The 23,929-nt window shown below is 45.5% G+C and overlaps 2 protein-coding genes across 3 annotated transcripts in view; both read right to left on the bottom strand.

The window, feature by feature from the left end:
- The window catches only part of COQ8A (coenzyme Q8A), a 41,718-nt gene extending 30,194 nt beyond the window's left edge, over positions 1–11,524 (bottom strand). For both annotated transcript variants that reach the window (XM_080615337.1, XM_080615336.1), the window contains exons 1-2: positions 11,438–11,524; positions 758–947 (exon numbers count right to left, since the gene is read on the bottom strand). In XM_080615337.1, the coding sequence (XP_080471463.1) occupies positions 758–934 (177 nt within the window). In that variant the 5' untranslated portion in view covers positions 935–947; positions 11,438–11,524. The remainder of the gene's footprint in view (positions 1–757; positions 948–11,437) is intronic.
- A 4,133-nt stretch (positions 11,525–15,657) lies between these two features.
- PSEN2 (presenilin 2) overlaps positions 15,658–23,929 on the bottom strand; it is a 28,307-nt gene continuing 20,035 nt past the window's right edge. Inside the window, exon 12 of the mRNA XM_080615476.1 lies at positions 15,658–15,721. The gene's annotated coding sequence lies outside the window, so the exon portion shown is untranslated. The remainder of the gene's footprint in view (positions 15,722–23,929) is intronic.

Below are 23,929 nucleotides of genomic sequence, written 5' to 3' on the forward strand. Positions count from 1 at the left end.
TATGATACCCATGATAGTGTAAACTAATCACAGAGAAAACATCCGAAACCTCACTTGGTTTCTGTTTCAAAATTGATTATGAGCTACACTGTCTAAAGGATGATCATTTTTGATTAAGAGACATTCTCATCCTCACACAAGGCCCACTTTTTCAAGAGATGCCTATACAGCAAACATGAAGCTCTTATAAATCCATCCCCATGTCTGGTGATAGAACCTGTTGCTTAAAAAACATCTTGCTTTTAGGTTCCTTATTTGAAAAATCAGCTCTGAAAAATCCAGTCTGGGCTGTAAGCGATGAACACCTGAACCATTCTGCACCAATTCTGCCAAGAAAGGAAGCAGCACTGAGATAAATCCAACTGACTCTAGAAGAGCTCATTCACAGTCAAAGGAGAGAGAATCAATGACTGAATTTTAAAGGAGACTTTAAATAATGAAGCTGCTGGCCCACCTTAGCAAGAGTTTGATCTTTGACAAGGTGAGGGGAACAGAGCGCTTTTCATTTTCAGCATCTCTTAAACACCCTGTAATGGAAACAAACACTCTGCAGCAACATTCCTTTCCCATTCCTGTCCAAGCACCTACTGCACACCACTGAAATCCTGGAGAATTCCCAGAGTGTTGCAACACCTTTATTATTGATCCAGCACTTCAGAACTAGGCTCTTGTTCACTATGCAAGGTCCTAGCCATCCTCACAACAAAACCAAAAAGCAAAACATCAGACTAGACTGGGCACAAAGAGCTTTGCTTACCTGCATCTTCCCCAAGGCAGAACTGAACTGTTCTTCAGCAGTGGCCTGGAGAGTCTTTGCAATGGTAACTGCATCACCCCCAAGGAACACCTGCCGAAGCTGTCCTGCTTGCGTTTCTACGATTGCTTTACTAAGCTTTGTCAAGCCCTTCATGATCAAGATGGCATCACCCGCCATGACCGATGTCTTTCTGTGCCGAAAGATGAAAAAGGGAGAGAGCAGGGAAAAAAAGAAAAGCAAGAGGTCAAGGAACAAGTTTGTAACCAGTTTCAAGTCACTCGAAAGCCAGTGGCATACCCCAGACACTTTCCACTTCGGCAACCAGCCATGGGAACTTGTTTGCAGCCCAGCTTGAATGACAGTGAGTTAGCTGACCTTACCAGGCAAAGGGAGAACTCGCCTCATGACTGTTCAACTAGTTCAGGTAACATTCCAGCACTCCATACAAACATTCAAGTTACCATTGAACAGGGGAAGCAACGACAGGTTTCATTATTATCAGGCCCTGGAACACATTCTCAGAGCCTGATAGCAGGGATGAAGTGCACTGACAGCTGTCACAGTCCATTCCTGCCCTGGAGCTATGCCTGCTCATTTTACACAGCCAAATTTCTTCCCCCACACAACGAGTAAGCTTTGTCTGTCCTTCAGGAGTAGTCCACTCAGTCCCCAAGTTGTAGCTCACTCTGCTAGGTCTAACTGGAAATTTAAGTATGCTCAGAACACCCACCACAGCATTTGCAGAGTACTGCACTACAGCGCTGTTTGACTCAGTCCCCATTCCTGTTCAAAAGGCTGCAGCCTGGATTCCTAAGAGTGTGTGCAATTTTACTGTCTTGAAATGCAAACTAGGCACTGCAGGATGCAGGACACAGTATGTCTGAGGGGTAAGTTCCATTAATTCCTTTGAACCAACCTCAGGCTCAGGACACCAGCTTTCCTACATCACTGTGGTTCACATAGAAGAGAATCAGGAGTGGCTGAGGTGCCAAAACCATCTTGCAATGGAGATTTTCACCTGCTTATTTCATTCATCTCCCACATCTTTTAAGGACAGTCAGGGTCACAGTTCCAGGGCTCAGCTGCACATCCTCCCACCTTTTGCTAACACAGAAGCTAGAAGCACGTGGTTGGCACCAGATGCTGAGGTTCAACCTTACCCAAACACCATTCTCTGTAATAATTCAGATTAAAAAAACCTAATGTTCTGGCTGTGACAGGTAATGAGCACTACTGGCCACATATTTAAGTTACTTCCTAGGAAGGTACACAGGCATCGTTTCATTTTTAGAAGATAACCCATCAACACACACATATACACTGAAACTATAAACATTAATACACCGAGGTTGATTAATAATCAACAGCACACATGGCACTGCATCCGGCTGCAGATCACAAGCAACCGGATCCAGTTACCTTTTCAGGAAGCACAGAGCCTGGCCCACAAACATGTCATGCAGGAGAAGTGTGGACTGCTATAGCTAAATACCTCGCTAAGTACACAACCTTGCTGCAATCACACAGGACAGACAAGCGTTTGCAACAAATCTGGGCTTAGCGAGTCAGACATAAAACCAAACCACAAGCCTACCCAGGTCATTATTCTGCAGTTATCTTTACTAGACCTAGCCATATGCTCCAGACCAGGAAGAAGTGCTACTCCTGAATCTCTCCAGTGGTTAATCACTGTGGTTGGTTTTCACACTGTATAATGCATTTCTAAACTTGAAAGCTCCCTGTCAGGTAAGGATGTGTACTCTGCCAACACGAGGTGGTTCCCCACTACCACCTCCCCAACATCTACACACTGGAAATCTCCACGTGGACCTTACTCAAAGCATTTACAGGCAGTCCCTGCAATTCAGAGTCAAGCAAATAAGTCAGCCAACAGCACAGTACAGTCCTAGCTGAAGTGAGATCATTCTAAGGTTGCCACTACTAAAAAATAAGCACTTTTGTAGTTGAAAGTATTAGAAGCACAGGAAAGCTTGAATGCAAAAAGTTCACTCCCTCCCAAGAAGGGCAACACAGGATAAATGCAACATAGATCAGCGTACACTCAAACACGTAAAGAAACATCCACTTTTAACACAGATTCTTGCTAACCAATGATATTAAACTATGCTCTCCTTTCACCCAAAACCAGTCGAAGGATTATCTGAACAGACAGTTATAGTATGCTAAATGTACATTAAAAAAAAGGGAAAAACAAGGGGAGCTAATGTAACACACACATTGCACAACTCACATTCAACCCTCCACTGCTAAACATATCAACAAGCAAAGAGGACCAATTGCCCTTCATAGGTTCAGCTATAAAAGACAGCACTAGGTACATTGCTACCAAAATCCTTACAACTCCCATGCTATCATCCCCCTTTCCTCTGCACAGCAGTTATAACCACCTAGGTATCATGCATATTGTTTCTTGGCTCAGAAGCATCAGCCACATGCTCCTCAGAGAACAGGCTATTACAACAGGCCATTTATCCCAGCACCCTGCTGAAACACTCCACTGTGTAGGAAACACAAGCCTACAGGCAACCAACTTTCTCTTCTCAATGACAAGTACCAATCATGAGATATGTTCCAAGAATAGACAGGGTCTGGTTTTGCTTAGTAAACTTCTCACAGTTGAATGCATCTCTGGAATGCATCCCCACACCTTCTAGCACAAGGAAGCTAGAGCCAAGTCCTCCTCAGACACCATGCACACAGAGCCTCACAACAGGCAACAGATAAATTTTGCTGTTTGTACACATCCTTCCATTCATTCTCCTCCTTTTCCACATGCTAGCATGTACTCTGACAGACATGCTGAGCAGCTTCCGACTCTATGGGCTTTCTTCCATATGCCTGTACAGTCAAAAGAAAATCTTACTTATGTTTACACTAACACACATATATAGGACAGATCAAGTTTAAACACAAGGAGACTTCTAATCTTAAAGAAATATACTAGAAGTATTTCTAACCATTTTCTGTGCATGCCAACACAGCCTCTTTCAAAGTGCGGGAGTTACTTCCACTGTCAATAGTTTGCTACCACCCAAGAAAGCAGCTCATCTACCACTAAAGAACTTAAACAAATACCACCACAAACACACCCCACCAAAACCACAACAGTTTTACACTTTCACATAAATGAGACAAAAATGAAACTCTAGGCAGGACAGGCAGTAAGGCAGACAAACATCACACTTCCAAAGGAAACAGTCTCTATGCCTTCCTCCCCTTCCTACTATCCTTGATCACAATCACTGTTATCTTTGCTGTATCTAAACAAGGACTACAATCCTGGAATCAGCGTTACAGCCACCTATACCATCAGAGTGAGTGTGGCAACAGTATGAATTAAAAACAACCACCACAAACAGGCTACTGCAGATGACTAGGTACTCAATACATTTGTTGTGTGGCCATAAACCAGCAGTAAACTTCAAAATAAGTATTATTCAATTAATCTGCTCTGGAACTCTTTTTATGTGTGTTGCCAAACCAGCCCTTTCATACAATACTTTCACTTGTGGCCTTTTCCAGTTCCAGCACACACCTACCCACCAGTTCCTTTGACACCAGATTTCCAAGCCTTTGTCTAAACATTTTCATCAGCTGGATTCCTTGGGTTGCAGCTGACCCATATTTTAACTGTGCAGGGCACAGAACAAACTGCATTTTTAAAAGAGAAAGTTGCCATCACCCTTTATCCTTGCACATTCTTCACTCTTTCCCTACCCCGCATATCCAAAAGACATGGGTTTTGAGATCTGATCTACAACAGAGCTAACTACTCAACTATAGGAGTCCTGCCCCATTGCTTTGACTCAAGCCTCCTTAAACTAAGTTCATCAAGTTTCTAAAAGCTGCTTTAAAACTACCCCTGCATACATCAGTTTGCCAATACCATTTGAAATAAACACCTTTGAAGGGCAGGTGGAACTTCTTTACTCTCTAATCACTGCAACAGCAGTACAGGCACTGATAAACCACTGCTTGGCAGACAAATGCATGTTGCCATCAAAATTCAGAAGGCTTAGCAGTTGTTTTTGGCGAATAACAGCTAGTTTAAAACCCAGCACGAACAGTTTTCCCCATAAATGGCTTGACACTCAACACAAGAGTGAAAAGAATGCTTGAACACTTTAAAAGTAAGCAGTCTGCTTTATTTTAGGCATAGATACATCAATGCAAAGTGAATGCTGTGGACTGACGGCTCTGTTTACTTCTTTCTGGACAATGTCTGGAGCCTTTTAAGAGCGGAGTTGCAGCCCACACGCCTGGAATTAGAGTCTCTTTCTACCCTGGCCACGGATCTAGCAATTATTCACTCACAATTAAGATCCTCGTGAGAGAGCACATCCCCTCATTACAAGCTGCCTCCTCTGCTGATACACCCCGACACAATACACTAATGAATTCTGTCCTGGGTACGTGTTGCTTTCCATTACGCTGAGGTAGATCCGACTGCCACTCACTTCTTCACAAGAATGAGCTCTGTGCCTGCTCCTGGGAATTAAGTATTTGCAGCTGGAGAACCAAAAAAAAGTTCCAATTTTGGAACCCTTATTTGTGGGGAAAAAAAGATTTGGGCCATTGAGCCAATATTTCAATCTGGAGTTGTATCTACACCTAACACCCTATCATTGTATTATCTGTGTTACCAAGAAAGAGACAAGGTCAAGGACAAAAACGAGGGCTTTGTCTATTTATGCACTGGACAGCACTCAGAACAAGCCATTGCACTGCAACTTCTACATGGCTCAAAAGCTGCAGGCACAAGTGTAACTTGCGCTAAATAAATACTTCTGGATAAGTGAAGTCCTAGGGGCACAGTTGGACTTAATGATCTCAAAGGTCTTTTCCAACCTAATTCTATGAATTCTATGCATTCTGTGATGAAAGTTACTTCCCATGCATGTGGATCTTTCTTCCAACAACAAGGACAGTAATATATTAAAACCAAAATGGAGCATGACCACAAAGCATACAGATTAATGAGATTCATGCAGATATTTGAAGCATATACTTAAGAAATAGCTACTACAAGCTGAATTTATACCTTTATTTATGTTTACGGTAAGTTTACATGACAACACAGGTCACTAGTTCCAAGTGACCCCTCTATCTGTGTTAATCATACAGCATCGCTTTTAAAGACAAGTCCCCCACACCTGTATGGAACAGCTCTAAGCAGCACTACCTACTGCTGGTTAACCAGAGCTAAAGCTCTGCACTGATTAAATCCAAACATGGCACTTCAAACAGAAACTAAACATTACAAAGATCTTCCCCCAAGTTTGCAGAGCAGCTCTATGCTCTCAAGAGTCACTTCAGCAGCTACAGCACGAGACAAATTGTTCAGCTCCCTCTAACGCACAGCGAGCCAGTCCCTGTCTGATGCACAGCTCCTCTGCATAAAGCTCTGTGCAGGGAACCAACAGAGCTCTCCATTAGACTCACACTCTAAAGTAGAATAGAAAGTATAAATGAGGGAGGTTATAAGCTTGCAGTTAGTTACTTATTCCTTTTGCATACACTGCTATGTTGTAATTGTTATTGTTGGAAGTTTTCACTTTCTGAAAGTACACTGAGACTAATTCAGGAGCTTGAAGCCTATAAAAAGCTACACCTCCCAAACAAGTGCAGATTCCATTAGACACAAATACACCATTAATTAAGACAAAATTCTTGAGAAAAATAGCAGCTCTTCCATTTGCATTTAAACACATATCACTCACATCTTGAAAAGCTAAAGAAAAGGGACCGATATCAAATTCCCTACTTCAGAGGGAAGAGAACAAGTAATCTACCCAAAGTCACACTACATGTCAGTGATAGGGCTGAGAACAGATCACAGCTCTCTCCAGAGTACATTGATCCTTACAGCAGACAGCCCATACCTGTGTCCTTTAAATACCCACCCCTGCAGAGCAAAGAGCCAAGGATTCATACCCAGTTCACTGACCATCTTAACGGTATATTGTTAACAGTTGTATCTAATTGATTAAACACCACACCAGCATTCATCTCTAGTCAGAGAGCCTTCTTAATTATAAGCTCCTGGAAATCTAGACACACCCTGTAACTGTACTGTAGCTCTGTATTCCTCAGGTGTAAGGGATATTTGGCTTACTATCCTTGTGCAACAGGACAGAACCATGCTCACTGTGTCTTGAGTCATTACATGACAAAGTTAGTAAGAGGTACCCCACGCGCGTCTCACCTCTCCTCACACAGTGACCATAATCCTTCTGTTACCATCACAAGCAGCAGATTAATACCACAGCTTCCCACTATTGATCCTGCAGGCATATGTGTCTGGACAGATCCCATGATTGGGATCTTGCCCTCGAAGCCAGTGGTAAGTTCAAATTTAGTAACTTATAACATATCCTTGTCTATTCATAGCCACCTTACATAGCTCTGACAGCTAGGACACTGCTTTCTTACTTCTATCTGTACCAAAACTTCCCTTTAAGCAAAGGAAAAGTAAGGTGCAAGAAGAGGACCACAGGCAAAAAAAGACTACTTCAAGAAGACAAACTGGTCCCAGTGCTGAAGGACAACATGGTGTATCAGAAGCTACAGCTCTGCCACAATCCTCAGACAGGTTGTGTCAGTTCCTACACACCACACACCGAGTAATGAGCTCTATTATTTCTCATAACTTACTATTAAACCTAACCTGCAAGCTCTCATTCCTGATAAAGAATCTGTAATCTACAACTGTTTATGTTGTATATTTTATGAAATCTAGATGTTTATGAAATAATATTCTATATAACATAAATGTATCACTTTTCCAAACTAGGAGAGCCAAAGTTTTCAGCAACTTATATAGGTACCTTTGTAAATCCCAAACCACATCAACTTCTGCTCCACAAAGTTTTCCAACGCGATGTAAAATTCTAGACTTTACCAATTTTTGGAGAGCTCTCTGAAAAGAACACTGGATCCACTTGCAGCTTACTGGCCAGTCATTACCCTTCCATCTCTTTCCTAGTCCTGATTATTCTCTTGATAAGCATTTTGACCACATCAAACAAGATTTACTTCTCCCAAATGTCACAATTCAGACAGCAAAAGATCTGTACATTTCAGAGTATTACATCAAGCCCTTTTATAGTGCATTCATTCAGCACTTCCAGGAGAGCCAAGGGGTGCAACTGGTTAAAAGGAGACGTGACTAGCAATGAAAGGGACTGCATAAAGATCTAATCTACACAGAAAACCAGGACAAACTGCAGAGGCAAAACAAACACACTAAAGACAACTATCTAAGTGGAAGCTATTGCCTGCACAACACAAAACAGCTCTGGGACCACCTAGATCACAAGCAGATCATCTTTCATGGTGTCTATATGTACAGGATCTACATAGTCTTTAAGAAAAAGACAGCCTTATGCAGTTTGCAGGAAAAGGCACACCTGTTTCAACTCTGCATATGTGTACAGGCTTGTTTAAGCAGACGTACGATTTCGTAGTTTCTAGATGCCCGCTCCGCAGGCTGACAGCTAAATTCTTCAGAGATTTAGTGAATTCTTCAGAGAAACTAGTGTATTTCCTATGCTGTGAGAAGCCCATAGAACACCAGAAACAGCCTAATTGGGAATTTAACACACTTCATTTAGCACTACACTTCTGTTCACTGACAAAACACAAAAGCTATTAAAATGATGTGCAGAAACACAACTATGCAATGAAAGGCCAGAATTTGTGTATCCCATTATTTCTTTGTCACCAGCTTAGGCAGGTTTCATTTTTCTGTCTGCTGAGGGATGGAGAGGAACAGGGATGGACACAAGCAAGTGGCATCTAAAAAACCGAGAGCTTCTTTGAATTTAAAGATATGCTTGTGTCAATGAAACGAGCTTTCTCTGCTGGACGAGAAAGCACTGGCTGACTGACCCTCCTCCCTCAAACTACTGTGCTTCACTGTCAGCTTGCGTTTTGGTTCCATATGTGCACAACTTCCTTCTCTGGGTACTGAAGGAAAGCACGCACTCAGAGCACAGGCAGTGCTTTAAGCACTTCTAAAGAACAAGTTGAGACAAGCTATTCTTCTAGAGATGCTCTGCCCCAGAACACACAGCTCAATAAGCCAAAAGCCTCCTTCCTTACACAGTTTTAGAGAGAAAACTACATACGCACTGGAGATAGGACACCTAAAAACACTGCTTCAGACTCACTACCTCCTTCCTAAGCTGGACCATTCATCCATCAGTACTGACACACTGAAGGAGTAAGAGAACTGCTTATTCATGCATCAAGCCAAGTCCTGAGGTGCATTTAGCAAGCCAGCTGGCCCGAGCAAGTTATACCATGCACAGTGACACACAAGATAAAAACCACAAGATGCATGCCATCCCTAGCATCTTTGTTAAGACAATAAGGAAAACCACACACAGGAAGAACAAACTAACCTTTACCTACAAGAAAAAAAGCCCAAACTCTGTAACCAATGAAGCAGTTTAACAGGAAGGAAATCAAAAGGCAGGAATTCAGCTGCTGCCCCCCCTCCATCTTGGTTTTTAGAAAAACAGTAAAGCCCAACAGAGTGCAAAACAACAGATCACCACTTGCCTGTCAGAGGACTACTGGAAGCCAAAATAAGTTCCAGTCTTGTTGCATGGATGCAATTTGAACTATTATTAACCTGCACTAACTATCATAAATGAAGTAGCCAGAGCTGCATTCCACAGCACAGAAATCTCCTTGACAGCAAGGAAACAAGGTGATCAGCATTCAGACAATAAACACATACGGGAATTCTCCACACCTGATCTCTTCTGCTACTTATCGCACTATTTTTAAAAGGGAGACATTGCCAACATGCAGCAGGACACCTATTTTTTACCCCCCGGACAACATACAACTGTTTATTCTATGCATATCTTATTCAAGGCTACCAAGGTCATTGCTAACTAAAAGCAAAGAAAAAGCATTTACAAGATACAGAAACAAGTCTCCTGGACTAAGAGTAAGCAGACTGGTAAGCACATGAACTGCAGCTACACTTCTGATGATCATAGAATCATTGAAGACGAGTTCATATTACATGACAGAGAAATGTAAGACCAGCAACATTCTCTTTAAATACCGATCTGCTTTGAGCCTTTAACTCAGATTAATTTCTGGATCCCTTCACAAGTCTTTTATTGAACTTCTATTGACTCGGCCCGTCTCCTGCACCCAGTGCTCAGAATTATTATGTATATGCTCAGAGAAAACACCTCGGTTCAGTAAAGCAACCTAAGACAAGCAACTTGAGAAATAAAGTGCTTTTTAGGAAAGCAACACTCTGGGTTACTGAAAGAATTCATCTGCTCTCACTTCTTTTTTTGCCTAAACGTTAAGTAAGAAGAAAAGTCTACTTCACTTTTATTAAAAGCAGCCTTCCAACTTGTTTTTCATAATGCTGACTGCAAGACTGTATTTCCATTGCACAAAGGGAATACAAAGAAGTTCCCCACTCACATTCCTGCTGGGTGGGACTTCTGTTGAGGTATCAGAAATAGTGTTAGTAAAGAATTCCTGCAGAAATTAGGATGGTCAGTGACTATACAACAGCATTATACAAGCTAAACTTTTATATCTGTAGATACTACAGGCAGTTTGTTCACTGTCTGTTTAAAACTCAGGGTCTCCCCGTTAACTCCTGCTCAATTTGCTCCAAAGACTCTGAAATCCTGTTCATTTCTGAAAAGTAAGACTATTTCCTCTGGGGGCCTTACCAAAGCCAGGGTCTCACAGGGTTTCCTTTCCCCATTTCAGCCACAAGCAAGCTCAGGACAACCAACAGATTTATTTCGCGTCCACCTTCAACCAGACGCACGGAACAATCTCAGGAGCAGCCAGAAGCTCCGCACGGGAAAGCCAGCTCGGGGCAGGACTCTGCACCTTCCTCCGTGATGCCCGTCGCAAGACGCGCTCACTGCAACGCCGAACACCCCATTCCATCCTTCCTGCTACACAGCTTCGGGCCGCACATGCAGAAGGCGCCGCGCACCTGCGAGCCGAGTAGCGACCCACCACCGCTCCAGGCCGAGGGGACCCAGCCGCTGCACAAGGCCCGGAAGCGGCCCTCGCTGAGCAGCCGGGCCCAGCCATCTGCCCCGCACCGCAGGCACAGCTCAAGGCGCCGCTGACCGGCCCCCACCCTCGTAATGCCAACTTCAGCGGCGCGGCCCCGCTGCTCGCCGCCCGCGGCGATACCTCCGTGCGCCGCGACGTCCTGCAGCAGCTGCCCCGCCAAGGGCACGGGCAAGGCCGCAACCGGCCGGCGCCTGGCTGGGTACAGTCCCGCGGAGCTGGGGCAGCCGCTGGCACGCCGCCGCCGCCATTGCCCCATGGACCCCTCACACGTCCCTCCCTTCGACGGGCAACGGCGCCCCAGGGGAGCGACCTCCAGGAGGAGAGGCCAAGCGGTGGCCGCTACACTGCTCCGCGCCGGGCACAGGCGTCCTTCCCGCGGCAACACCGATACCGCCTCCCTTCCCACACCGCTCCATTGCATTGCACTGCTCCGCACCGCACTGCACCGCATAGCACTGCACTACCGGGTACCCCGGTACCCGCAGCCCCTTTCCCTCTGTAGCCCCTTCCTGCCGTGGTCGCTCCCCGTACCCCGGCCTGCACGCCCGAACCAGCACAGCCCCACAGCCGCAACGGCCCCACCTGTCCCTGCTCGGCTTCACCCCACACGGCTCCGCTCCACTGCACGCCCGCCACCCGGGCCCGCGCTTGTTTACCGCCCCGGCCACCCCCGGCCGAAGCCCGGCCTCACGCCCCGCCCCCGCGGTGCTCCCATTGGTGGCTCCCCCAGGCCCCGCCCCATACCGCGGCGGAACCGCCGCCGGGAAAGCGTGCCGAGCCCGTGAGCCCCGCGCCTCCACCAATGGCCGGCGAGCTCTGGTGGGGCGCCGGCCAATGGCGGGCGGGGAGAGGGCCGGGACGACGCGCTCGGCGGCTGCAGGGGGACGTGAGGCCCGTGAGGTCCGTGCGGCGGCTGCTGTTGGGCGGGGGGCGGCGGGGTGAGGTGAGGCGTGAGGTGCGTGTGCTGCGGGCGGGACCGCGGGGGGGAGCGGGAGGCGGCCTCGTCACCGCGGGCCGGGGCTCTCCTGTAGCGAATGGGGACCGGCCCGGGAGGCGGTGTCAGCCCGAGGTGCGGGGTCTCGCCATGGGCGGGAAAGGGCAGGGGCAGCCAGCCCTCGGGGACGATGGTGTGTGGGAAGAGGTGATGGCAGGAGCCCCACGCCTGGCAGGCGGAGGGAGCAGCTCCATTTTGTGGCGCTCCGTGGCCGAGAAACCTTCGTACATGGAAGCCAGTGGGATTTTTCGAAGCGCGGGCTGACAATCACGGTGATACTGCTCATGCACCGAGCATGAGGTGATTCTTCACTGAGAGAGGGTGCTCAGGCATTGGAACAGGCTGCCCAGGGCAGTGGCAGAGTCACCGTCCTTGGAAGTGTTCACACACCGTGCAGACAAGGCCCTCAGTGACATGGGTTAACGGTGGCCTTGGCAGTGCTGGGGAACAGTTGGACTTGATGATGTTAAAGCTCTTCTACAACTTAGTTGACCCTATGATTCTCTGCATGTGCTGGGAATGGCAGGCTATATACATGAAATAAGAACAGCGTGTTGCTTCTTCCAGGTTGATTCCAGCGCTGTGGTGTCTCGCAGATGCTGCAAGGGGCTGACAATAATAGCTCGCTCTGGGCTGTTCGGGATGTTCTGGTAAGCGCCTGTCTCTGTCAGCAGCTTTCCTGTCTGAGAATTAACAATACATTCTTTATGGTGCATTTGCCACATTGCTGTGTTGGGGCAGAACTGTATTTGGATGAGGTTTAGAGATTAAATCGTTCGTTTCTTCTTAAAACAAACAGGATTTATAATTCTCCTCTAGCTGAAGCGTAACTTACAGGAGTGACCAGCAAACAGCCCCGAGCTTTAATTTCAGCACTGTCAAATTGCTTGCTTTGGCCAGCGTTTTCAGCTAACTAGTAGCTTGAATTGAGCACTTAAATCCACACCAAAGGATCTGTATCAGAGTTAGTAGGAGTTGTGGGTGCTGTGGATTTGTGAAGAAGGAAACTGGGTAAATGGTCTGCTATAAGTGCATATGGGGGTTTAACTCTACACAGCCCACTGGTGCTAATGCCAACCTGCTAGTGCCAAACTTCCCCCCCCTTATCTCCCCTTGTAGAGGGGGATAATGATATCCCATATCTTCAGCAGCTCATACAAAAGGTTATTTGTCTGGTATTTATGAACACAGAAAATATTGTTCAAATATTAGATACATTCCTTCATGTTTTAATAAATAAATAAAATTATATGTTCCTTACCCAAACCCCACTCAGCTTCCCAGGTCAGCCATGAGGTCTCTGCAAGGCACTGAACAGACAGCTACAAATGCATTTAGCACACCTCATCACCCAGACATCCGACTGGAAGCCAGGCTCAGTCAGTACTAGAAAGGCTGGGTTTGAACTCGAAAGGTTAAAAAAACAGTTCCTTGGGGAAGACACATTATTGATGTAATTGCTCCACACACAGGCTGTGCGTAGACACAATATAGCTGAAATGGAAAGGCCAAACATGACACTTGAATGTCTGAGAAGGGAATGAAGGTTGGGTGTGTTAGGTGATGCAGAAACATGGCTGCAATAGATACCAGATTTGAATTGTCAAAACAATGCCAAGCTTTCTTCATTTCAATACTGACACATACAGAAATGCATGCGATTCACTGGTCTATTTGTGGTTAATTCCACATTAGTTTCTCCAAAGGGAAACTCATCTTCACTCCCATCTAAGTTTCATATGTTCTTTCTAAGGACGCTCTTTATCTACTCCTGTCCTGCATTTTGGATGTCAGTTCTAAGTTTCTGTGTAACATCACTTTGCTTGCGTCAGCTCAGCATTAATTGTGAAATAGGTCTTACTCACTGTGCTGAGCAGGGAGAACTGCATGGGTTCCTGCATGAGCATGCTGTCGTCGTCTGAGACGTAGGCAGAGCAAGCACAGGGTAAAGCTCTCCCCATCTTTCAAAGACAGGCCTGGCTGGTTCCCTTTATTCCCACATGGTTAACCAGTGGGTATTTCTGCCTCTGCTCTTCAATTTGCATCACACCTTCTGTTGCCAGGCTTTCTGCAGCCTTAAAAGACCCCTTGAACTGGAGCACAAGGCTAGCTCTTTCCATATTTGGACTAAAGAAGAGAGAAGTGTCTGTTTTCCCACCCAATTCGGAAAGCTGGACTGAAGCTGCTGGGAGCAGATGCCCTTTTTTGTTACTTTTAGCTCCTGAGGGGAATAGGGGCAGGACAGCCAGGATTCACAGTCCAGATGCCAACTGTTGTGGGGACGGCTGCCTACCTGTGTCCACAATCCTAAATAAAATTCAAACATGGTGTGTGTAAAGCACTGGGAGAATTGTTCCATGGAAAAAGCCATGCGAGATCTCCCTGTAAACTGGAGAAAAATGTTAAAAGAGAAGAAAATACTGTCAATATTTTGGTTTAGTGCTACCAATTGGGAGGTTTACATCTCTGAACCCTGGGAAAGAAGGACAGGGCAGAGTGCTGTACTTCAGAAATAGACCAGGGAGTCCTCCTCTTCTTCAGAAGGGGTATCAGTGGTTCATGTAACATGGGTAGCAGTTCCCATGGGCTTTGGGAGGTCAGAATTCAAGTTCCCTTTCTGCTTGTGAAGACTTGCAGCATTTCACCCTCACATCAGGACCCTAATCATTATGCATGCCATTGCATTCTCCTCTCTCTAGCCTTATCCATATTATTATTATTAGGTTTTATTATTATGCTTTACACAATGGGAAAGCCCAGCAAGAGGAAATGAGAATGGAGCACTCCTCCATCCCTTCCAAATCCCAGACAGATTTACAGCCTGGTCTTGTGCAAACTGTGCCTTGTTCAGAGGGAGGAGATGTGAATCCTGTGGGGATCAGCCCAGGCTGCCCCATTCTGGTTTTGTACCCTTCACCACAGGATTGTAGATAAAATAGCAGTGACACCTACTTCATTTATGCTTTGCATCAGCTGTCAGAGTTTGTGTAGGAGCTGATCTGCTGCATATGCTATGCAGACACTTCCTAGATTAAAGCCCTTCCAAAGTGGGGTAGAGAGAAGAAACCTAGGAAACTTCTACACAAAAACCTAAGCACTGGCATCCTTTGATGCCTTAGTGCCTCCAGTGTGATGTGACAGCAGAATGAGGTTATTGCAGGTTGAAACTTTTAACTTGTGTCTAAATCTCATTTAAATCTAAATCTCATTAAAATTTTGTGCTCTGTGCCTGCATTCTTTTACAGATCTGTGCAATGCAGATCTGAATTTACAGAGCAAGCCAGAGCAGTTCTGGGAAGAAGCAAGTTCCCAGATTTTGTGAAGCCTCTTAATGACCCATAAGAACAAGAGTGAACATTATTAAGAAATTGGTCACAACACATCCATGGCACTACAACTGTCATTTACTTCTCACATCTTGTTCAGTGTTAGATTCAGTCAGATTTCAACATCCTTGCTGCTGCATCCAGAAACAAGAACATTTCTAGCAAGACTCTTACACCTATGAGGATTATATAAATCAAGCTTTTATTAAATTATAATGAAAGTATGATAAATTTGATTATAATATAAATTACAATACATATATAAATATCCTCATGATAAATCTATCCTCATTATATATATAAATATAATGTAAATTATTATAAATTTAAATTACGACTAATGAGTCACACCTCCCCAGAGCCTTCTCTCTACTGATATTAAGATGCTTCCTTGAAGATGATTTAATTCTCCAAACATCCTGATTTTGCAAGTCAGAAAGGAGTCCTTACCCAGGATCAGTGTGGGATAACTTGATGTAGCAGCTGGAAGTCCTGACTCCGTAGCAGATGCTTTAGCTGCGCCATCATCTCTTTGCCTCATATTGCCTGTTTATAGCAATATAAGGAAGGGCTTAAATATGCAGTTTCATGAGGTGCACAAACAGCTCTGCTGTGGGACTGGGGGAGAAGCAGCAAGAAGGGTGCAGGGAAGAATGAGTTCAGGGCTGTCGGTATGGTCCTGTCAGCCTCTTGGAGAGGCTGCATTCCTCCTCCTGTTTGCTGTTTTCTGAGAGGAGTCTGTTTGCTCACTTTCTACCAGGTCACTGCTTAGTGGGTGCCAGGAAATACCCAAGAAAAGCTCTGCCAGTTCTGATGCCAACTGCTTTGAAGAACCCAGTGAAAGGTTCTTTAAAGCCTTGTACAAAGTGGGTCAAGTTCCCAGAGAGGAACGTGAAGAGGAATAGTGGCTAAACTTCTATGGACAAAAGGAGTTAGAGAACTGGAGCTTGGAAGGATCTTTGGGCCCTGCAGTAAGAAGGGCTCCGTTGCAACAGGAAATTAGTAGGCAGCCAAATAACCTGCAGAAAAAAAGAGTTAATGGAGCCTCAATTAAGAAGCTATTGGTCATGTCATTACATGGACAGGCATCCAGGCTATTGAGAGAACACTCAGAAATCCTCTTGCATAGGACAGGCCCAAGCTGTTTCTCTGACCACAATAAAATATACGTCACCATCCCTCCCCTGTGTTCACAGCTAACCACAAAGCAAAGGCTGCTGTGGACATGTTTCCCTCAGTCGTTCAACAAGGAACTGCTGAGGGTCAGATAAACAACCTCTTAAGGAGTTTTGCCTTGTGTTCACTCATCTTCTTTAGATGGTATTTGTTCAAGGCAGGAGGAATGTTTTATCTGACTACATAGATTCATGGTGTTCCACCAACATAATAATACAGGGATGGTGAACTGGAACAGCTCAAGTAGAAGTTGCTGGACAGGTGGCTTGCTTTTAGTAGTTAAGTTGTAGGCATTTCAAAACTTCAGCAGGTTTCAGTGACGCTGTTGGTACCATATGTTATTTATATGGGTTTATGGCAAAGAATGAGAGCAACAGCCTTGTAAAGAAATAAGATCTCCCTGACTCAGGCAGTGTGGATGCACATCCCCTATCATCATAGGATCCAAATGATGAGCTATATCTGTAATGCTTAGGACTGCTCTGATTCCTGAACTGTGTATTTTCATCCTGAAGCACTCAGGCATTCTTTGCACTTGTCCTTCCTTTCCCTCTTCCCTCACTGCAAAGGGATGGAGACAAGTTTGTCAGTGAGTACTTTATTTTTAAGATGATTTAGTGTCAAAAGGAGACAGTGTGGCAGTTCTTGAGACAAATGTTTTCTGTCCAAGAAGAAGATACATTGCAGAGAGCAGGACAAGGGCTTCTGGGGCTGTCAGTGAGCAGGCTTGCTCCACACAGCTGGAAAGAGCAGGGAATGCCCATTGCGCTGCTGCGGGGCCCCGAGGCCCCTAGCTGGAAGGAGGTGGGCAGAGATGGACTTTAGGTCCTATGGAGAGGACTGCTGAAGGGCTGTCTTGTCCCATCATTGAAAAAATGAGGGGGAAGAAGACACAAAACCCTTCCCTTTGCCTCTAGGTTTTGCCTTGCTGAGAAACCTGCCTTCACAGGCACCTCTCTGTGCCTTTGTTCATACCACTCGCCTGTTTTGGGTCACCCAAAGAGGGGATGCCTTGGGCAAGCAATGGTGAAGTGCTGAACCACAGAGGTGATCTGTTGTCTCCATGGGTCTGCAGGGAAAAGACCAACAGAAGCCTGGGAGGCCAGCACTGGTAACAAGGGTTAAAGCTCAAGCATTTCTTGGTTCCTGCTGTTACCTACCCAGAACAGACTGTGGTGGCTCTGGACAGGGTATTTGTGGCTCATGCCATATAGCTCTAGAGCATTGAGGACTGAATTCTAACAGGAGGTGGGTGCAAGCCACCAATGCTGGGGTTATCTCTAACAGTTATTTCGAGAACAGGGAGCAAGTCTACCCTTGAGGCATTTTAGATGGTACTCACCTGGTTTTCTCAGGGATGTGAGGCAGATCACAGCCTTATTGTCTTTCACTGGGGTTTGTCCCTGCCCTCCACACACACATGCTCAGGGCAGTGAATAACACGAGTTTCCAACTGGAGGAAAAGCAGCATTGCAAGTATGTTCTCTCAAACTAGAAATTTACATATAGATACCTGGATTTTTTTTCCCTCTTTATTTTATGAAAGAAAACTAAACATGGTGCTATTCTCTAGATGAGGTGGTAACAAGCCCCAGCAAGCCCAAGCTACATGAAGGTTGGCAGAAAAAGTTGTACAGCATGCCACACATATGCCACCACACTACGCTCAGCTGTGGCTCGTGTCACCCACCACTACCTTCACACTTTGCCACATGCATGCTAAGTGGGTACCAGTGCTTTGGGAAATTGAAGACGACAAGCCCATGCGGATGGAGTACATTGAGAGAAGGACAGTGCCAGCTGGAGAGGCTGCAGATAGAAGCACTAAATAGAAGAAAGTGATACCAGTCCTTGTCTTTGGATAGCGTGCAGGACAGTGTAGGGCAAGGACAGGCACCTTGCCCCTGCCACTGCAGCAATTAATGTAGTAAAACATTCACAGTATCATGCTTGCCTGTTCAAATTCTGTTGCACAACAGTGCTTTTTATGGCTATGGAGCAAAGCCATGTTGGATGAGATGAAGTTGAAGAGTGCAGCAATCTGATTAGCAGCTCAAGAATATGCTATTTCTGTTTCTCCCCAGATCTGTGAGACTCGGTTAAACATTACTCAGTCTGTAATTCTTCTTTATCTCTGAGCTAGACACATTAGTTGTTTCTGCTCATTGTAAACTGCATTTGCTTGCACAGTTTGATGAGTGCTTTGCCCTCTCCTCTTGCCACTTGATTGATTACATGTACCTCAATCGATCTTGCACAGGCACAGTGGAAAGGCTCAGTTCTTTGTAGCTTTCAGCCAGGACTCACTTTACAGATGATAACTAATGAAGCCATTCACCCCCTGGGTAAACATGGCAAATTAGTTTTGAAGCTAGGCAAACAGAAGCAAGTCCTTTGCCCGCATTTAGCTTTTTATGAAGGACAGGAGGGTTATCTGGAACAGTTTATGCAGAGTTGTTCCAAATGGTAAGGCAGACTGGAGCCAGGGAATATGGGAGAAACAGGGCTATTTCTGAACACTTTACTGGAACAAGCAAGTTCATCATAGGTTGCTCTGGTGGCTAATGGTGAAGTGTGCTGCCAAACTCAGCCATTACCCCAGCTTTTGGCACAGCATTGCCATGTCTCACATAGCTGGAGAGTAGTGAGCTACCTTGCCGCAGCCTGGAAACTATGTTTTCTTTCACTGCTCTGAGAGCCAGTCCTTGTTCTGGCTTTGTGGATCTTGCCTTGCTGTTCCAAAACACAGCAACATGTGGAAGGGAGACAGGGGAAGCTGCAGCGTTTTCTGAGTGCCTGTCTGGCAAATGGACAAACTCCATACACTTGCCTGAAGGTGATTCGTATAGTTCCAACAATTACCATTGTCATAGGAGACTCCCTTCTGAAGGGAACAAAAGGTCTAATGTGCAGACCAGACCCACTTCTTAGGGAAGTCTGCTGCCTCCCTGGGGCTGGGGTTAAAGATGTCAAGAGGAGGCTTCCTACCCTGGTCCAGCCCTCAGATTATTATCCATTATTGCCTTTTCAGGTAGGCAGTAATGAAGTTGCAACAAGAAGTCAATCAAGAGACTTCAGGGCCTTGGGATGACTGGTTAAGGGATGAGGAGCACGAGTAGTGTTCTCTTCTATCCTTTCAGTTGCAGGGAATGATGAGGGAAGACATGAGAAGAGACAGCAGATTCAATACCTGGCTCTCAGCCTGGTGTCACCAGCAGAATTTTGGGGGTTTTGATCATGGGTTGATTTACACAACACCAGGACAACACCAGTCTCCAAGGGGAAAAGGATCTTCGCACAGGAGTTAGCAAGGCTCTTTGAAAGAGCTTTAAACTAGACTTGAAGGGGGAAAGGGATAAATCAGTGTTTGAGGGATAGTGTGCTAGCAAGGCTCTTTGTGTCAGTAGAGATAGGGGATGGAGATCATGCAGCAGCAAGGACTCAAGGATTAATGATGCATTAGAAACCACAAAAGTGCCTGAGAATGGTCACGTAGGAATTGGGGCTTCTTCCCACAAACCAACTGAAATGCATCTACAATGCACACAGCACTGGCAACGGACAGGAGGAGCTGGAAGCCATTGCACAGCAGGAAAACTAACTGGTTGCCATCATGGAAACGTGGTGGGATGACACACAACTGGCGTGCTGCAGCGGATGGCTGTAAACTCTTCAGAAGGGATGGGCAGGAAGGAAAGGTAGTGGGTTAGTCCTGTTTTGATTGTCTGGAGCTTAATGATGGTGATGATACCGCTCTCTACAACTACTTGAAAAGAGGTTGTAGTGAGGCATCAGTTTCTTCTCCCAAGTAAGAAGTTACAGGACAAGAGGAAATGGCCTCAAGTTGTGCCGGGGGGTTTTAGATTGGATGTTAGGAAGAATTTCTTCACTAAAAGGGCTGTAAGGCATTGGAACAGGCTGCCCAGGAAGTCACCATCCCTGCAGGTATTTAAAAGATGCTTAGGGACATGGTTTAGTGGTGGCCTTGGCAGTGCTGGGTTAACAGTTGGAATTGATGATCTTAAAGATCTTTTCCAACCTAAACAATTCTGTGATTTACTTCTAGCAGTCAGTCTAGGGGGAAAAGATCATTGCTACATTTGGAGGTGACTGACCCTTTTTCTGCTTTACTGTGGCTATTGATCCAATTCCTGAGGTCAGCCAAGGACTGCATTATCTGACCTCTAGTATCTACATCTGTGTCTGTATACCTGGAGAGAGAGACACTGATTGGTGGCAGACCACCCTGACTGACATGGAATCCGAGTGCAGCTGAGAGGGAGATGCCAGCAGTTAATGTAAGCCTCTGGAAGAAATGGCTGATCAAGAGATGGTGCAGACAACCAGGTTAAGCCCTTCATTTGACCCTGAGCAAATTATCCAACTCCTATCTATAAAAGAGAGCTGATGGCATTCTTCTGCTCTGTCATGCCCTTGAAGCCTGATGCCTAAGTAAGTGCTTGGAAAGCCTCAGTGGAAGCACAGCAGAGTCATTTCAACACGCTCTGTAGCTGTGCAGAGGGAAAAGGGCTTACCTTCAGGCACAGCGGTGCCAAGAACCAGCAGTGCAGGTTCACTGCCCATCAACTCCCAGAGCTTCCAAGAAGATTTTTAGCCTGGAGGAGTCCAAGGTGGGAGCACAAAGATGCCCTTTTCCTTCAGCAGTCCCACTAGGTACAGTACCTAACAATGAAGCCTGGACAGTGAGTGCATCCTCTGCCATCCACTCATAGGCTTCAACTACTGTCAGTCCAATAGCCTGCTTTCAAAGCAGAGTTCTCACTGTTCTCTGCAGCAGCACTCCCGTTTCATGACAGCACTAAGAACTGTACACACACACTGGTACCAAAGAAGCTGACCTAACCCTTTACATGCTAAGTGCCTTTGGTATTGCTTTGTCCCCTGTTGGCCCTCATTTTCCCATCCTGTTTCAGTCTTTAAAGCTGCACTGCCATAACAAGCCTGGTCAGGGAAGCCAGCACCCCACTCGTTTTCTGTAAGCTTACCCATGTCTGAAGTGTGTTTTGGTTTTTCTAGCCTTGTGCCCTTCCCTAGGCTGAAGAGCCACAGCTCGGAGCCTCTATATCCATACACATTTGCTAGATTTCTATTCCCTGCTAGTTCTCTGCGCAATCTGGAGTTTGAATAGGCAGCATGAGTTGTCTGAGATCATTCAGTGTATTTGCCATTTCAGCTCTTAGCTTCCCCACCCAAATCACACAGGGACAGCAATCAGATTGTTTCTTTTTCCCTTATTAAAGAAGAAAGACAAACAGTTTTCATGCCTATTGAAACCTGCACTCAGCACTCAGGAAGGGACTATGAGCACAATATTTGGAGAACAAAAATAACTCAAATTTGATCTTCCTGGAATATGACAAAGGCCGTATTTGGTAGGGGCTTACAGACAGGGCATGTCTGTTTTGGCAAGATGAAGGGGTAAGACGTTCCTGTTGGAATAATTCTGTTAATGCTGCTGGCATTTTATTGATACTAACTCTCCGTTGGTACATCAAAGCTGTGAATAGGTGGCTTTAAAAATCATCCTGAATACCTACCTTGGACTCCAGGGATCTTGCTTGTCTTATGCCAGGTCTGAAGACAGGCTCGGGTTCTTTTATAAACAGACGCAAATTTACCAATAGATGCAGCTGAACTCAGAGAGAATTGTAATTGCTTCTATTTAACTTTGTAGTGGCATGGCATAAGTTAAAAGGTTGGCTCAGTTTTCCACACCTGCTCTCACACTTTTTACATTGCTCCTTGTCTGCTTAAATGCAAGTTAGCTGTGGAGTTACTCACATTTTATACCAGGGTGAGCAAGGTCTCCCTGAAATCACAGAAACAATTATATAGGAGAAAATAGGCCTAATGCTTTTCCTACTCCACCCCCTTCTCATTCTAGAGGCCTTGCAAGGCAGTTTGGGAGTGCCAGGCTTCACACCATTTATTTCTGCACAGACCTAATCCTGAGTTGCCCTTCGGAGCTGTCACTTAGTTCAGGCTGCATTTGATAGGACTCCAACAGTTCCCAGTTTTGGAAAACTTCCATTCCGACTACTTGGCCCTGTACCTGTCTCAGGTTTCTATATTAAGGAGTTTAGCTAGTTCCACTTCAGTGTTTCTATTTAGTTATATCTTTGTAACATTGAGCCATAAATAGTGCTGAGCACTGACACCTCCCAAATTGTGCTGGTGGGCACCCGTCACACGTATGTATTGCACAAAGGAGAAGTTAACAGTTCATATTTACTTAACTCCTCCAGTGGTCAGGGCCAATGTCTTCAATTTAGAGTGGGAAAAGAGGGGTGATAGCAAACCTGAAGCAAAGGGAAGAGGTAAAAGAAGTTATAGTGTCTTGTGTGATTGTTTTTGATGCCCTGATCTGATGTGGGTAGATCTTTCTTTAACCAAGCTTAAAACCAGCATTTGCTCTCTCACTTTCCTGGCTTCCCATTTGTAGAATGGGAATAGATCACATCACTTTACCATACTGGGGGAAGGGGAAACAAGGATAAATTCAGTGAGGGATGCAACAGTGTGTTAGGCGGTATATGAATAGTGTCGTAGGAGAAGCTCTGGCAAAGATACAGCATTTGTCCAGGCTGCTTTCCTGTAAAACAAATAAGTTCAAGAAAAGTAGATAGCACCTAGCTCTCCTGAGGGTACAGACAACAGGATGCAGCCTGACCCTAGATGCCCCTGTGCCAAGAGCTGGAAATGACAGCAGCATGCTCTTTCCACCGCCAGGATTAGCAAGACCTGCTGGGACAGAACAGGAGACTGCAAGTGAGAGGAGGAATGACAATGCAGTAGGTATAACTATTCCTTTCCTTCTTGAAGATGCTCAGGAGAAAATCTAATTTAGCGATGTCTGGAAGAGCCCCCGACTTACGCTTGGGGGTTTGAGGCCTGAAACTAAGGCTGAATACTTCTAAAAATAGGGGAGAAGACGACCCAAACAGAAGAGCGTGTCTAACGCAACAGCAGGACCTCACCCAGAGCTGCAGCACTGAACATGGCATCACATTTGAAATCTTCAAATAGATTCTGGCACAGTGTGAGCTCACTCTCACTCAAAGCCTGTCCTGGGCTGTGCCAAAACTGCAGCTGGGCTGGGGTGTGATGTGCCTGCTTTCTCCCTGCCATGAAGAAGACTACAGGGCCTTCAGCCTCAGTTAAAAGTAAGGGGCACACAGCAGAGCACTTGAAAATGGCTGGTACTTCTTCATATAGACGTACTGCCCTCCTGTGGCTGCCAAGGAGCATCTCTAATGCAGGAACAGGGAGATCAGGGACTGAGGGAAACAATAATGAAAAGTAGCTATATATTCAATTTAAACCAAAACACAATTTGATAACAAGGAAAGAAAAGAAAAACACCCTGTGTGATTAACTGGAAGTACATAAGAAGGCAACGACAAAGCAGAGAAATTTACTGAGAGACCTCCTAATTGTTTTGTAAAGATAGTCTCAAGCTATTCTACACCAGAGTCTTGTCAGTGAGTGCCATTTACTCAGAGAGATGGTTCATCTAACTTCATCTGGATGAATGGAGGAGACAGATGAAGTTCATCT

The sequence above is a fragment of the Psittacula echo genome, assembly GCF_963264785.1.
Source record: "Psittacula echo genome assembly, chromosome: 4".
Lineage (NCBI taxonomy): Eukaryota > Metazoa > Chordata > Aves > Psittaciformes > Psittacidae > Psittacula > Psittacula echo.